The 12426-nt window shown below is 37.5% G+C and overlaps 2 protein-coding genes across 3 annotated transcripts; both read right to left on the bottom strand.

Moving 5' to 3' along the window:
* Positions 1 to 1092: 1092 nt before the first annotated feature.
* Positions 1093 to 6225, bottom strand: LOC109103256 (14-3-3 protein epsilon). Of its 2 annotated transcripts, XM_019116633.2 has the most exons (7): positions 5967 to 6225; positions 4120 to 4319; positions 3930 to 4036; positions 3579 to 3785; positions 3207 to 3343; positions 2572 to 2611; positions 1093 to 1961 (listed from the first exon to the last, which is right to left on the bottom strand). In XM_019116633.2, exons 1-6 carry the CDS (start codon positions 6028 to 6030, stop codon positions 2604 to 2606), a joined length of 723 nt encoding a protein of 240 aa, XP_018972178.1. In that variant the 5' UTR covers positions 6031 to 6225; the 3' UTR covers positions 1093 to 1961; positions 2572 to 2603. The 2 variants fall into 2 exon arrangements, with proteins under 2 accessions (XP_018972178.1, XP_018972177.1); XM_019116632.2 differs by lacking the exon at positions 2572 to 2611 and having other exon boundaries at positions 5967 to 6223.
* An 844-nt stretch (positions 6226 to 7069) lies between these two features.
* Positions 7070 to 11225, bottom strand: LOC109103559 (adapter molecule crk-like). The gene is made up of 3 exons (XM_042739548.1): positions 10679 to 11225; positions 9619 to 10196; positions 7070 to 9373 (listed from the first exon to the last, which is right to left on the bottom strand). The coding sequence occupies exons 1-3, from the start codon at positions 10896 to 10898 to the stop codon at positions 9236 to 9238; spliced, it is 936 nt and encodes a 311-aa protein (XP_042595482.1). The 5' UTR covers positions 10899 to 11225; the 3' UTR covers positions 7070 to 9235.
* Positions 11226 to 12426: the final 1201 nt, after the last annotated feature.

Here is a 12426-nt window from a genome sequence, read left to right as displayed (position 1 = left end):
TTCAAACAACTAAAATACTTATAACTGAAATGCAAATAAATTCAGATATTCTCCAGGGATCCCACTCCATATAATCAATTAATTCAATATTTTAATCATTAAATTTACATGTCATTTCCAGTCATACTGCGTGAAGATGGAGTTTAATGTATATATATATATATATATATATATATATATATATATATATATATATATATATATAAAACCCATTAAAATATTTTACAGCCTGGCTTAGTAGAAAAATGTATATTCATTATATAAATGTTCATTGTGTTTTAACATTTTCTTTTTTAATTTCATGACTTTTCCAGATCTAGAAATCACAAGTTTAATACCGATATATCCTGATATAGCCAGGTTTTCCAGGACCTTAGGAACAGTGTTTCTACAAAAATGTTGAAGGGGTGAATTAAAATAATAAATGTCTTATTTAAAATAATCTTAAGCCCCCCTGGTTGTGAATCACTGCTACAGAGGGCCTTAAGTTAGTGGGCCCTATTCCACCACAGGGACCTGGACAAATTCCTGGTTAACCCGCACTGAGATGAGTTTACAATTTTTCTTAGTGTACTAAATACTTTGTTGAATGTTAGTTATAGTAGAATCTAAATGAATACACATCATTCTTTAAATATAATCTTTAACTGACAGAATCCTTGCAAATACTAAAACCTAACATGTGGGACTGAGAAAACGCAACATCTGACGGTCCAAGTCCTACTCGCCAAGTGTGAATTTGATTGATTTCTTCCTTCTTCATAAAACATTTCTCTAACTTATTCTCTAAGGTAAATGCTTCACTAGCAACCATTTTGTCTCATGAAGGAAAAGCCCATAAAATGTAGAGATAAAGGAGAAAGGAAAACATTTTGAGTGCCGAAGAGGTGGTTAAATATTTTACTTGAGGCAGTTTTAAGTTAATTGTTAATTCCATGCTGTTTCGTTGTAATACAGATTCTATGTCTGTGGTTCCAGTCAGATATCCAGTAGTACAAACTAGTTTCAAGTTAACAAAAATACAGAAGAAATTATATGCATCATGTAGATTCAGGGGGGAGAAGAAAAATAGACTATTTCATGTAACTCATGCAGGCTTAAAATCAACTTTATTAGTGCTTTTTTTTTTCTTTTTCTTTTTGAGACAGCCAAATGGAGACCTGCATTTGTCTTAGTTCTAAAAGCAACAAGGCTCCTTCAGATTTATAGAGCTGCAGCCATCCATCCATCCACTCACCATCATCAGCCTATGTGAGCAATACAGTATTTTAGCACAAATTACAGTCCAGACCACTGGTAAATATTACTACATAACTACTACTTGGTGATGTTAAGCATTTTGCTCCACATGGATATCAAGAAATTTGCTTCGACTTTCTCTGAAAAAGCAAATTAACAAAAAGAGCACTTTGTTTAGACTTGCCCTTTTAAAGGTTTAATTGTTTTCTTTAACTGCATTTTATAATTGCACTAACACAGAAATATTACAGCTCAAACAACTAATAATAGACATCAGTAACAGTAATAAAAGTTAATTTCTGTAATTACATTAAGAAAAACTCAAAATATATCCAGCAACTGATAAAAATGTTGAGAAATAAAGCAAATGAACATTAAAAAAAGGAAAAATGTTGTACCAGGACAAGAAAAAAAAATACTCCAAGAAATATTTAAGTTCTGACCATTCAAAAATCATAATTGAAGTTTGTTTCATGAGTGGTATATTTTATTTCAATTTAAGGGCTAATAAAACAGAATAATATTAAAAATCAAACAAAGGGAGAGAAAACTGGAGGCATCAAGCTGTTGAGTGCCACTCATAAGGTTGGGCTTGGTGGCTCCCTTTGTGAGTGGGGTCTGGGGAGGGGGAGGGGGAGTGGGGTGGAGTCTCATATTGGCTGTGTTGTCTCATTGGGTTTCGTCCTCCACATCTTGCAGCGCCTCTTTATTCTGTTCCTCACCTGTGCACAGAGAAACAAAGCCAATGTTATTGCATCCTAACACAGTTATGTCCCTTAACGCAATCCATGTGACGTGTCGCACATCATCATCAAGTTTACAACCCTTGCAAGATCTGTGCATTACGAGTTTGCCAAATAAAAAGCTATAAAAAGCAAAAATCAAATCAATAGTTAAGGACCGAATACATGCTGTGAGAAAAATCAAATTAATTTACCATGTTATATTAATAGAATGTCATTTTCAAGCTCAAAATAAATAAAAATCTAGCTTAAGTCTAATTAGAATGCAGTGTTATCTCATGTGGTCATTTAACTTTCACACATAATTCAATTCCCAAACCAAAGGATAATACCCTTAGACACCTTTACTGTACATTTCTTAATAAAACATAACAGAATTTTCCAAATTCTAATGTATTTGTACAACACAGCCATTCCAATTGGACACTGAGGATCTGGCAGTGATCATGCAGAAACCGTTTGTTTCAGACATGCTGCACATATAGCACTCTGGTGGCTACAAAGATCGCAACACAAAGCTTACAAACGGGTGAGTGATGATGCAATTTGTGGACAAAAGGGCAAGAGCTGGAAAAGTGGCCGCACTTACAAATAAAGTTTGTGGGCAATTAACATTTTCCTTTAGGAATCTAAATAGTGGGGATGAAAAAAGGCAAGATGGGTTAAGTTGGACGGCATGAGTCTGGACACATTACAAGATGACATGAAATGTAGTAGAGAAAGATTATACTGCTGTGTCATGTGTGCACTAGGTCAGTATGTACTTTAGAAATCAACAGAGCTATTAAAAACATACACTCTTACTTTTGGGGTAGGAATAATACTTTTGTATTGATATACTGAATACACTACATTAGATCTATAAAATATTTATGCTTAGAACAGGGTGTGAAAATAAAACAATTAACATATAAACCACTACATTATATTGAGATAATGATTTAATTTCAGGAGGATGAATTTGAAAAGTAGGCATGTTTACTTGCACATTTTCCACTGCCAACGTAGACAGAGCCCTCTATTTGAACACTTTTAAAGGCAGATATAAGAGATGGTTGGAAACTATGCCTCACAAGTCCTAAATCGGGACACTCTGAAACAATCGCTCTAAAAATAGCTTTGGTTTGTGGAGGAGCTTTTGAGGATGTCACCTTCATGTACCAATGGGTTTCAAAAGACATGTTTGTCAGGCTTAGCATCTGAAACTGCGATGATCCTTCTTACCGTCTCCCTGCATATCTGAAGTCCATAGTGTCAGGTTATCACGTAACAATTGCATGATGAGTGTCGAGTCCTTGTAGCTTTCTTCACTCAATGTGTCCAGTTCAGCAATAGCATCGTCAAATGCCGCCTTTGCCAACCTAAAACCAACAGCCAGGTACATAAACTATTAAGTGAACCGGAATACATTGCAATGAATACCATCATGGTCTGATAAGTAACCAAAAGCATTATCATTAAACTCAAATTACCATATTCATACAAATGTAATAAGAGTATGATGGACCGAGATTTACTAAACTGTAACTGTCTGTAGTACTTCATGTTATGAGATATGAAAACAGAAAAACAAACCAAAACACAAAGAAAACAAACCTGCATGCACGGTCGGGAGAGTTGAGGATTTCATAGTAGAATACGGAGAAGTTAAGAGCCAGACCCAAGCGAATGGGGTGTGTAGGCTGAAGGTCTGTCATTGCAATATCACTAGCAGCTTTGTAAGCAACCAAACTGTTTTCTGCAGCCTCCTTCCTGTCGTTTCCTGTGGCAAACTCAGCGAGATACCTGTGGTAATCACCCTTCCTGATGCATCAAAGGAAGAAAAGGTCTGTTTAAAACATGTATAAATAAAGCCGTGACCTCATTGAGTCACATACGATTCATCCTTAGATATAAAAAAAAAAAAAAAAAAAAAAAAAAAAAAAAAAAAAAAACTTGCTTTCATACATTTTGTAGTAGAAGACCTTGGACTCTCCTGAATTTGCAGCTGGGATTAGGTGCTTGTCCAACACATCGAGGATGTCATTGCAGATTGATTTCAATTCATTCTCAACCTAGACATGAAAATTCATAGGTTAAAAGTGTAAAACTAATCATTCTAGTTATGTGAATGAAAGTTAGTTCGCGCATGTCTTACCGTTTGTCTATATTCCCGAATCATTTTCAATTTGTCCTCTCCACCCTTATTCTCCTCTTTCTGCTCGATACTACTGATTATCCTCCAGGATGCTCTTCTTGCCCCAATAACGTTCTTGTAGGCCACCGAGAGCAGGTTTCTCTCTTCAACCGTTAGCTCAACATCCATCCCAGCCACCTTCTTCATGGAGTCGACCATTTCTGGAAAAAATTAAAATGAGTGTGATGGATATTTTGCTGACTGGATTTAATTACAACAGAATACAAGTCGCAACCATATGAGAAACATACCATTTTTACTCAGTCAGTAAGTACAGTTGGGATCCAGAAATAAAATCACATTAATTTTCTTCACAGGTAAATTGAGCAAAAACGTATAAACTCTGGTTGTTAATTGATGGTACGTGCTTTTGTTTAAGCCATTAGCCAAAATAAATATAATTTGTAAATAATTGTGTTTATCAGCAGAACTTCTATACCATAATTCTGCAGAGAAATCTCCACCAATCACACGCAAAAACCAAAAGAACTCATAAGTGCCCGCCCACTCATACAAAGACCTGCAAATATAGCAAACTACTTAAATATCTGCATGCATATCATGCAATAAACTTAAAACATACTTTTTCTATATACAAATAAATCAACATCTTTATATTTCTGCATTGTTTTAATTCTACAGTCGCTCACAAAGCTTCATGGGATTGTAGTTCATTAAAGCTCATTATGTCTCATACCATTTGTCTCATTCTCAAATACGTTTCCGCTTCAAACCAAAGTTTGTAATGTTGTGATTCACCTCATAACTGGTTGGATTGATTCATGGCTTCCTATGAGAAAAATACTAATTTTTATTAAAATACCAAGACCACTGAAAAAGTAAGTGGCCACTGTCGCACTCCACGGGGTATGTATTATATATTTACTCAAATAAGAGAGGCTAAATATTATTAACAACTTCACATTTACTTGCATTCAACTTGGGTTGCCAGTATACGATCACAAAACACTGTGCATATCCTTTGTTAATCATCATTCTTGCACACTGCATACTTTCAAGTGTTGAGTGAAAACCCTAGATACCCAACATAAGTTAATGGGTGACTAAACTAGACAATAAATTACCAACAAGCCACAATTATAGCTGCTGGTTTAGGATATCGTTGAAATCTTGAATACCAATACCTTCTCTACAGTCCGAGATGAAGTCTTACTGCAAAGCTAAGTTACAGTTTCTCAGCTTACAAAGCATTACTTGCTTTGCGTTACTGTACAGCGGATGCGTCTCAAAACCTAGTGAGGTAACGTTAGCTGGCTAGACAGCATTTTTGGGTACCACAACTCAACGTGCCTGTAAGACGCAAAAATGCTGTCTAAGTAGGCAGCTCGAAAGGTTTTGAGACACTGCCACCGTCTCTCGTAATGTGCTGCGGGGGTAAACGCAGAAAAGCGAGGACCTCATTCAGAAATAACTCTTTATTGTGGTTAATTGGGTCGATTAAGATAGATGTTAAGTAATATTTGAGCCGTTCCCCGCCTGCATGAGGCTTGAAGACCGCAGCCACCCCCTCCGCCATGGCTAGCAACAGCTTGCCTCACCCACTAACTCTCCGCCATTTTGTCTCCTCAATAAACGTCTCCATCTTCACATGCCTTCTGTAGTTACCCCAATATCACAGCGACAGAATTAACGGACTGTACAAATAAACGAAACAACGTTTTTAAAAAGTAAACGGGTGTTTGCTCGGTTTAACTGCGAATTAAGCCAGCTAGCCCGAGCGTCAGTTAGCCTGCACGAGCTCTCGCGTTGTAAAAATAACGTTCCCGTTACCTCTCAGTGTCTCTTACCATCATATCTCTCCGCCTGCTCGGCGAGTTTGGCTTGGTACACCAAATCCTCCCGGTCACCCATGTTGGACAGCGCGCGGCGAGCGTGTTGTGTGAGATTGGGAGTAAAGGAGGAGTGCGAGTTCACCGGCAGGCCCCTGCGCGAGCAACAGCTGCAGCTTGAATGGTGGAGTAAAGATGGCGTTACACCTTCATCCGGGGACTTTCACACAGCATCTCCACACACTCCCTCTCTCCACGCGAATGCTGGATTTTTAACCCTCTTTATTTGAACAGAGAATGAATGCTATGTGCCTTTTGCGTAACCTAAAGATTGGGTATTACTGGCAGCGGTATTCTGGAAAAAAAAACACTTGAAACATTTGAATTTAAAGGGATAGTTCGTTCCAAAAGAACATTCTGTCATCATTTACTCACCCTCATGCAGTTCTATTCTGTGAGAAATATGTTTAAAGAAAAGAGTCTAGACCCAGATGCAATACCCTTTGAATTAACACATTAGAACACAATTATTTTGAATTTAGTACAACGTTCAACTGAAATAACTTTAATTTGTAAATTCTGTCATTTAGGCTACTCGTCATTTATCAGCATACAAGAATATATTCTGAGAAACGTCCTTCTTTCTTGTCCATACGAGAACATTTTTGGAAGAATGTTGGTAACCAAATAAAAACCAACATTCTTCAACTATTTTTTTTCCCCCACAGAAGTCAATCAGTCATACAGTTTTCGAAAAGTAAATTATCACACTTGAATGCTTCAATCGAACATATTAAAAATTAAATTGTATTTTATTTGGGTCTAGACTTTTTAAAACAAAAACACCATACAAATTAAATGGTGTGCGGTTTCAATGTAAATAACTAACAATAAAGTAACTGTGAAATGGTAATGATATATATCACATTTTGATAAAAAACGACAAATTTGCAACCAGATTGTCTTATTAAAATTAATAACTCTGAATATTATAAAAGAAAATTATATAAAGGAAAAATCATACTATAATAGGAAAATTAAATATTTTTCATCATGTTGATGCTCTCAATAGAGTAATGAATACGAAGGCATGAAAATACTGACAGAGGCAGAGTAAAAGGTTTGAGTAGCATTACTATAGGGGTCAACTTTATTTCATGTACAGGAATAAAACTGTAACAAAAAACATAGGATTTTTTTTTGTGTGACTTAAAACACTGTTCTGACAGACTTGGATGCACATAGAGGATAACACGAGATTAATTTCACAAAATGACTGTGTTGATATTTAGGTTCTAAACATAATACTTTGGGTACAATTCAAATGTACAGACACGACTTGCGATTACGGTTAACTCAGTCATAGACTAAAGTGGTGCGTTCTGAGGTGAAATCATTCTCACAAGACACAGGTGAGAGTTCAGACTTACAAGACTCCAGCTTGGCTTTGTGGCTGATTTTAGTGATTTAATTTCATCAAAGTCATTTCTGACTGAGCATAGACAGTTAATAAGACAGATCATGAACATCAGAGTCCTTCATAATTACGACTTAAGTGACAATTACATAACATGGCCGGCTTGCTGTCACATCATGACAACATACAGCTAACCTACACACATACACGACATAGCTTTCTAACATTTAGATGTGACAAAACATAAGAGTCTCCAGGTGATTGTCATTGTTACCAAACAAAGTTAGTCAACTTTTTCTTTTTAAAAGTAACAAAAAATACAGATAAAGGGTAAAAACATTAACATTTGATAGTGTTCTGGTAGCCTGTTTATTAGTGTTATAATCGATACATTTGTCCACAGACATTTCTATTCTCCAAATACAGTCATTAGTCATGGAAGTTGGTTAAAAGAAATGGTTTTTGTAAGGTTGAACAAAATATACTCAACTTTTCTCCGCATGTTGCTATTAACTAATCAGGCTAAAGACATTGCTGATTTGGTCATTGACAACAATCTGCAATTAAGGCAGGCAATTAGGAAAGCAACATCTTACTTGGGCATTAAAGGACAAAATGCACTAAATTTCTGCATTGAGATAGATAATACAGGCATAATGGAGGCTGATGTTTTAAAACAAAAATCAATAGCCAGATAAACCAATCAAAGATAAAGGCTACTCGTATGTGCAAAATCAATTGAGCAAAACACATTTGAGGCATCAGTTTGGGCTTTGCACATTAGTGTGACACTTCATATGATCCTACTGTGTTATTGTAAACACAGCTGGGTTGTTTTTGAAATATCTTTATCTAATATTAAAGCAGTTTTGGAGATTCGTAGTAGAGTGTCGCTACAACAACCACTTAGTGTATTTTCTACCTTGGCATGGAAAGTTTTGTCTAAAACACATTGGTTATTTTAAGTTGGAAAGTCACAATGTTGGATTTTTATTTAAAAACAACAACAACAACAAGAAAAAAAAAAAACATTTAAGTCTATCTTATGTTGACGTATTGAGTCTAGCATTAGAAATTAGGGTTACACATTCAACAAATCCGCATTTAGTGTAATACTTCCAAGTACAGCAATAATGGTGAAAGGAGCAAGTAGCATTTCCTGATAATATATAATGAAAATGTAGTAAAACAAGTTAGCGGTAGTGGATAATGATGCTTTGCCCATCTTGTATACATTAGAAATGTGCATAAATAAAACTAAATGCGGTGAGGGTTCGGCTACTCCATCTTTTATATAATGTACCGCCCCGGTAAGAACCGCTTCATGACACAACTGACCGGCGCTGAGCCAGTCATGGCTGACAAGCCAATGAAAAAGACTAAAAACTATTCAAAGCACGTTTGATCTGCATTTCTGAATATTTTCATGTAGTAGATAATTTGTAGTGTGAAAGCTGCTGTGTTCTAGGACACTAAGTAGTGTATGCTACCGCAGTCAAAGAAGCAAAGGAACAGTCCCTTGTTAAGACACCAAACCGCTCATGTTTTAAGTCCAAGCAGGCTTCTTCCTCTTTTCCCAGTTCACAAGAAGCCACACACTAATGCTCCTCTCTCTGTAGTGTATGGTGTTGCGTGTGGAATTTAGTGTTTACTTGGTAAATATCTTCAATTATTGCATAAAATCTAATAAGGGGATTGTTGCAGGTACGGTGAACGTTGGCATGAGACACAATGGCACAAGGTAATGACGAGGCGGACAGGTAAAGGGCAGTAGTGAGGATGTGTGAGGAGCCGGAGTGTGTGTGTGTGTGTATTTGTGTGTGTGAGTGAGTGTACATCTAAGGGCTGCTAGGGAAGACAGTCTGCTCTCTCAGCTCAGTTCGTCCTCTGGATTGTGCTGGTCCAGCAAGCGGACGTGGGTAAAGGGAAAATGGCCATGCTTTCCCTTGCACTCACCCTCCCACTGACCATTTACATTGATCTTGGTCACCTTCACCATGTCGCCGACCTAACAACACAAGACAAGTGCGTCAGAAATGGAGGAAACACTTTGTTAATGCAATGCACAAAACAGCATAGCATACTTAAATAGAGAATTACAGTTCCACTGGGAGGCGCCAAACCAAAAAAAAAAAAAACATGGTTTATTTCACAAAATTCTATATAAAAATACATTTTTAATGTACAAAATCAGTCATCTGTGTCTGGGTTGCACTTAAAATACCGTGCAATTAAAAAAAACACATTAGTTACCTCCAAAGCAAGAGCAGTCTTGTCATATGCATTGGGAACTCTCTTCTGAATCGCCCTGGCATAAACCGGACCATTCTGTAGATTGGGTAAGGATGTCGGCTGGGCATATTGGCCCGGCTCGCCAAGCAGAGGTTGAGACTGAGAACCGTGGCCGTCGGAGTTGCCGTGAGCTCCGGATCCTCTATCAGACCCTCCAGGGCCCCCTGATGTTGGCGAGGCCGGCCGGTACTTCTCCACGTAGGGCACTGGGATCATGCCGACACGGCCTTCTGAATTCTGTGCGTTCCACCACTGCTCCTCCGGCTTCTCCAGAACTCTTAGAATATCGCCCTTTCGAAACGGAAGGTCCTCGTCGTCATTGCCGGGGAAGTCAAAGAGAGCTCGGACGTACTCCTCTTCCAGCCTCTGAGGCGCTCCTCCTGTCCCTGCATTGACACTGATGAAGGACGAGTGCTTGGCTTTGCTGATGGGCTCAATGAGAGTGGTGGTATCCAGGTAGTGGATCTTATAGAACTCCAAGAGCGCAGGTAAGGCATCAAATTCCTGATCTCCAATACGGAACCGAGGAGGAGCGAGTCCTGCAGGATGACAGCGACAAGCACATACGATGGATGGACTATCAAGACTTAATTAACTTTAATCCATGAAGACTTCACTAAATGGTACATATAATAGTTACAATTGTTGTCCTGTAAACATCACTATATTTTAAAATACCACACATAATTGTTAAATTCTTCGTGTACAAACAAAAAAGTGGGTGTTTTGTCATAAAAATACGTAAGGTTCCCATTACATGTTAAAATATCTTCATTATCTGAGTGACTGATTCAAAAACACTGTTTATACTGAAAAATATCTTATCTCTGTATGTGTAAACATCTTATAGAGAATACTAAATTACTACGTAATACTAGAATGACGCAAAAAAATCAGACTGAATGTGCAGAACTATTCGTAGTCTAGAAGTACACAAGTTTCTCGTCGAGCTGCTAAGCGTTTTGCTAAGGCAGCATTTATTCGTCCCGTTGTTGGCAGTATATTTATAGGCACCGCTTACCTGGTCCGGACTGGCGATTGCTGCTGATGCTGTTTATTATGTAATGAGAGACTTTGGAGTTCTCCGACACAGACAGCACGTAGTCCCCGGGAATAGTGATCGAGTCCCGCACCAGGAACACTCCATGCCTCTGCCCTTGGAGCAGCGAAACCGCCTCTTGCCGGCTTAATCTCCCCCAATACCAGCTCCCTCGGTCCTCCGAATCAAAATTTCCGGCCATGACTAGCGCAAGAAAAAAGCCCAGGCTTCACAGGCCTTCCCTTCGCCTCTCCTTATCCGCAAGCAGCGTTCAACTCATGCAAAAACTTTACCGCGTTCCGTTGTTGAACACGTTTCGAATACGCGCAGCATTCGCACACTTTTCTACGCCTTTTTGCTCCAATCGGGTAAGAAAACAGCCGACGTCGGAATCCCAACGTGCATTAGACGCAAAAACTACGACTATTTGCCCCGCTCCTCTGATAATTGTTCAGTGTAAACCAAAACGTACATTGGAAGTTGTCACAAGGAAGTTCAAATATTTCAAATGGCGGACAAGGGAAACAATTTTTGACCTTATTTCCCGGAAGTGATGCAATAACACATTCAATTCAGACGGCGCTTATAGGTAGCCATATTGATGCGGTCAATGTTGAAAATGAGGCCATAGCCCCGTATTATTCTGCAGTTTAATTTAAAGACTTTACAATTTTATATACTTTTACTAGATAATTTGTGTGTGTTTTTTTTATGAACACATCTGGTTTTGTTTTACTTAAATTTGTAATAGATTTACATTTATTCACTCGTATTTTATATATATATATATATATATATATATATATATATATATATATATATATATATATATATATATATATATATATATATATATATAACCTCTTTACATCCAAATGACTAACGATGTTCGTATTCATATTATTATTAATCTATATATTTAGTAATGTGTTTGATAATGTTTATGTATTTTTCTGGCCAGTGTCAAAGATAAATTTCCGCTCTGTGAATATCTGAACGGAAAATGAAGCTAAATGAAATGTGTTTCTCAAAATCACGATAGTCTCTAAAGTAAAATCCAGTTCAGCCTAGTGGTTTATAGCGGGTCTGCTCATAACTAGTCCTAATTGATCACCATCCGGCTGTCCAGCGACCATGTGTTCCCATCCAGCTTGATTTGACCGGCTAGTGTGGTTTGTTGCTGTTCTAATGGTCTACTTGACGTTATATCTTAGACCAGCCAATGACCAACTGGAAACCAGCAAGAGTTGTTGTCTAAAAAGGATTTTCCAGCAGTATAAACTGTACTTTTATAGGCCTTGTTGGTCCGTATTTTCATAAATTAATTTTCTTATCGAACCATTTATAGCCTCATTTGCTAATATACTCAAAGGTCGTTTGTGTTGTAAATTGCAAGGAAAGAAACGGAAGTACGTAAACACATAAAACAAGCCCAAGCCCAAAGAGTCCAAGCACGAAAGAGTTGCCAGCCACTAGATGTCGACATCGATTACTAATAACTATTCCCGTTCAATTACAGTTCAATGTTCCGGTGCACACACGCAATAAAAACGTTTACGTGCTGATTGTTTTTTTAAATTTTTTTTTTTTATCACAGTTCTAACAGTCCAACATTTTATGTACTGTTTAACCCTCTATGGTACGGAGTTGCCATATGGCAACAATTAATTTATACTCATTTCCTTGTTATTCTGAAAAAAACTACGATATATCACATTATGGGAATTAAA

This window comes from Cyprinus carpio, chromosome B15 (genome assembly GCF_018340385.1).
Source record: "Cyprinus carpio isolate SPL01 chromosome B15, ASM1834038v1, whole genome shotgun sequence".
In the NCBI taxonomy this organism is placed as follows: domain Eukaryota; kingdom Metazoa; phylum Chordata; class Actinopteri; order Cypriniformes; family Cyprinidae; genus Cyprinus; species Cyprinus carpio.
Note: the sequence above shows the minus strand (reverse complement) of the source record. Positions and strands in the feature narration are given on the sequence as shown.

Coding starts and splice junctions, on each gene's coding strand:
- LOC109103256 (XM_019116632.2), bottom strand. CDS start 6,030: ATGGGTGACCGGGAGGATTTGGTGTACCAAGCCAAACTCGCCGAGCAG. Junction 4,320..5,966: donor GCAGGCGGAGAGATATGATG/GTAAGAGACACT, acceptor AATTTTTTCCAG/AAATGGTCGACTCCATGAAG. Junction 3,786..3,929: donor AAGGTCTTCTACTACAAAAT/GTATGAAAGCAA, acceptor TTGATGCATCAG/GAAGGGTGATTACCACAGGT.
- LOC109103559 (XM_042739548.1), bottom strand. CDS start 10,898: ATGGCCGGAAATTTTGATTCGGAGGACCGAGGGAGCTGGTATTGGGGG. Junction 10,197..10,678: donor CAATCGCCAGTCCGGACCAG/GTAAGCGGTGCC, acceptor GTCATCCTGCAG/GACTCGCTCCTCCTCGGTTC. Junction 9,374..9,618: donor AGACTGCTCTTGCTTTGGAG/GTAACTAATGTG, acceptor TTGTGTTGTTAG/GTCGGCGACATGGTGAAGGT.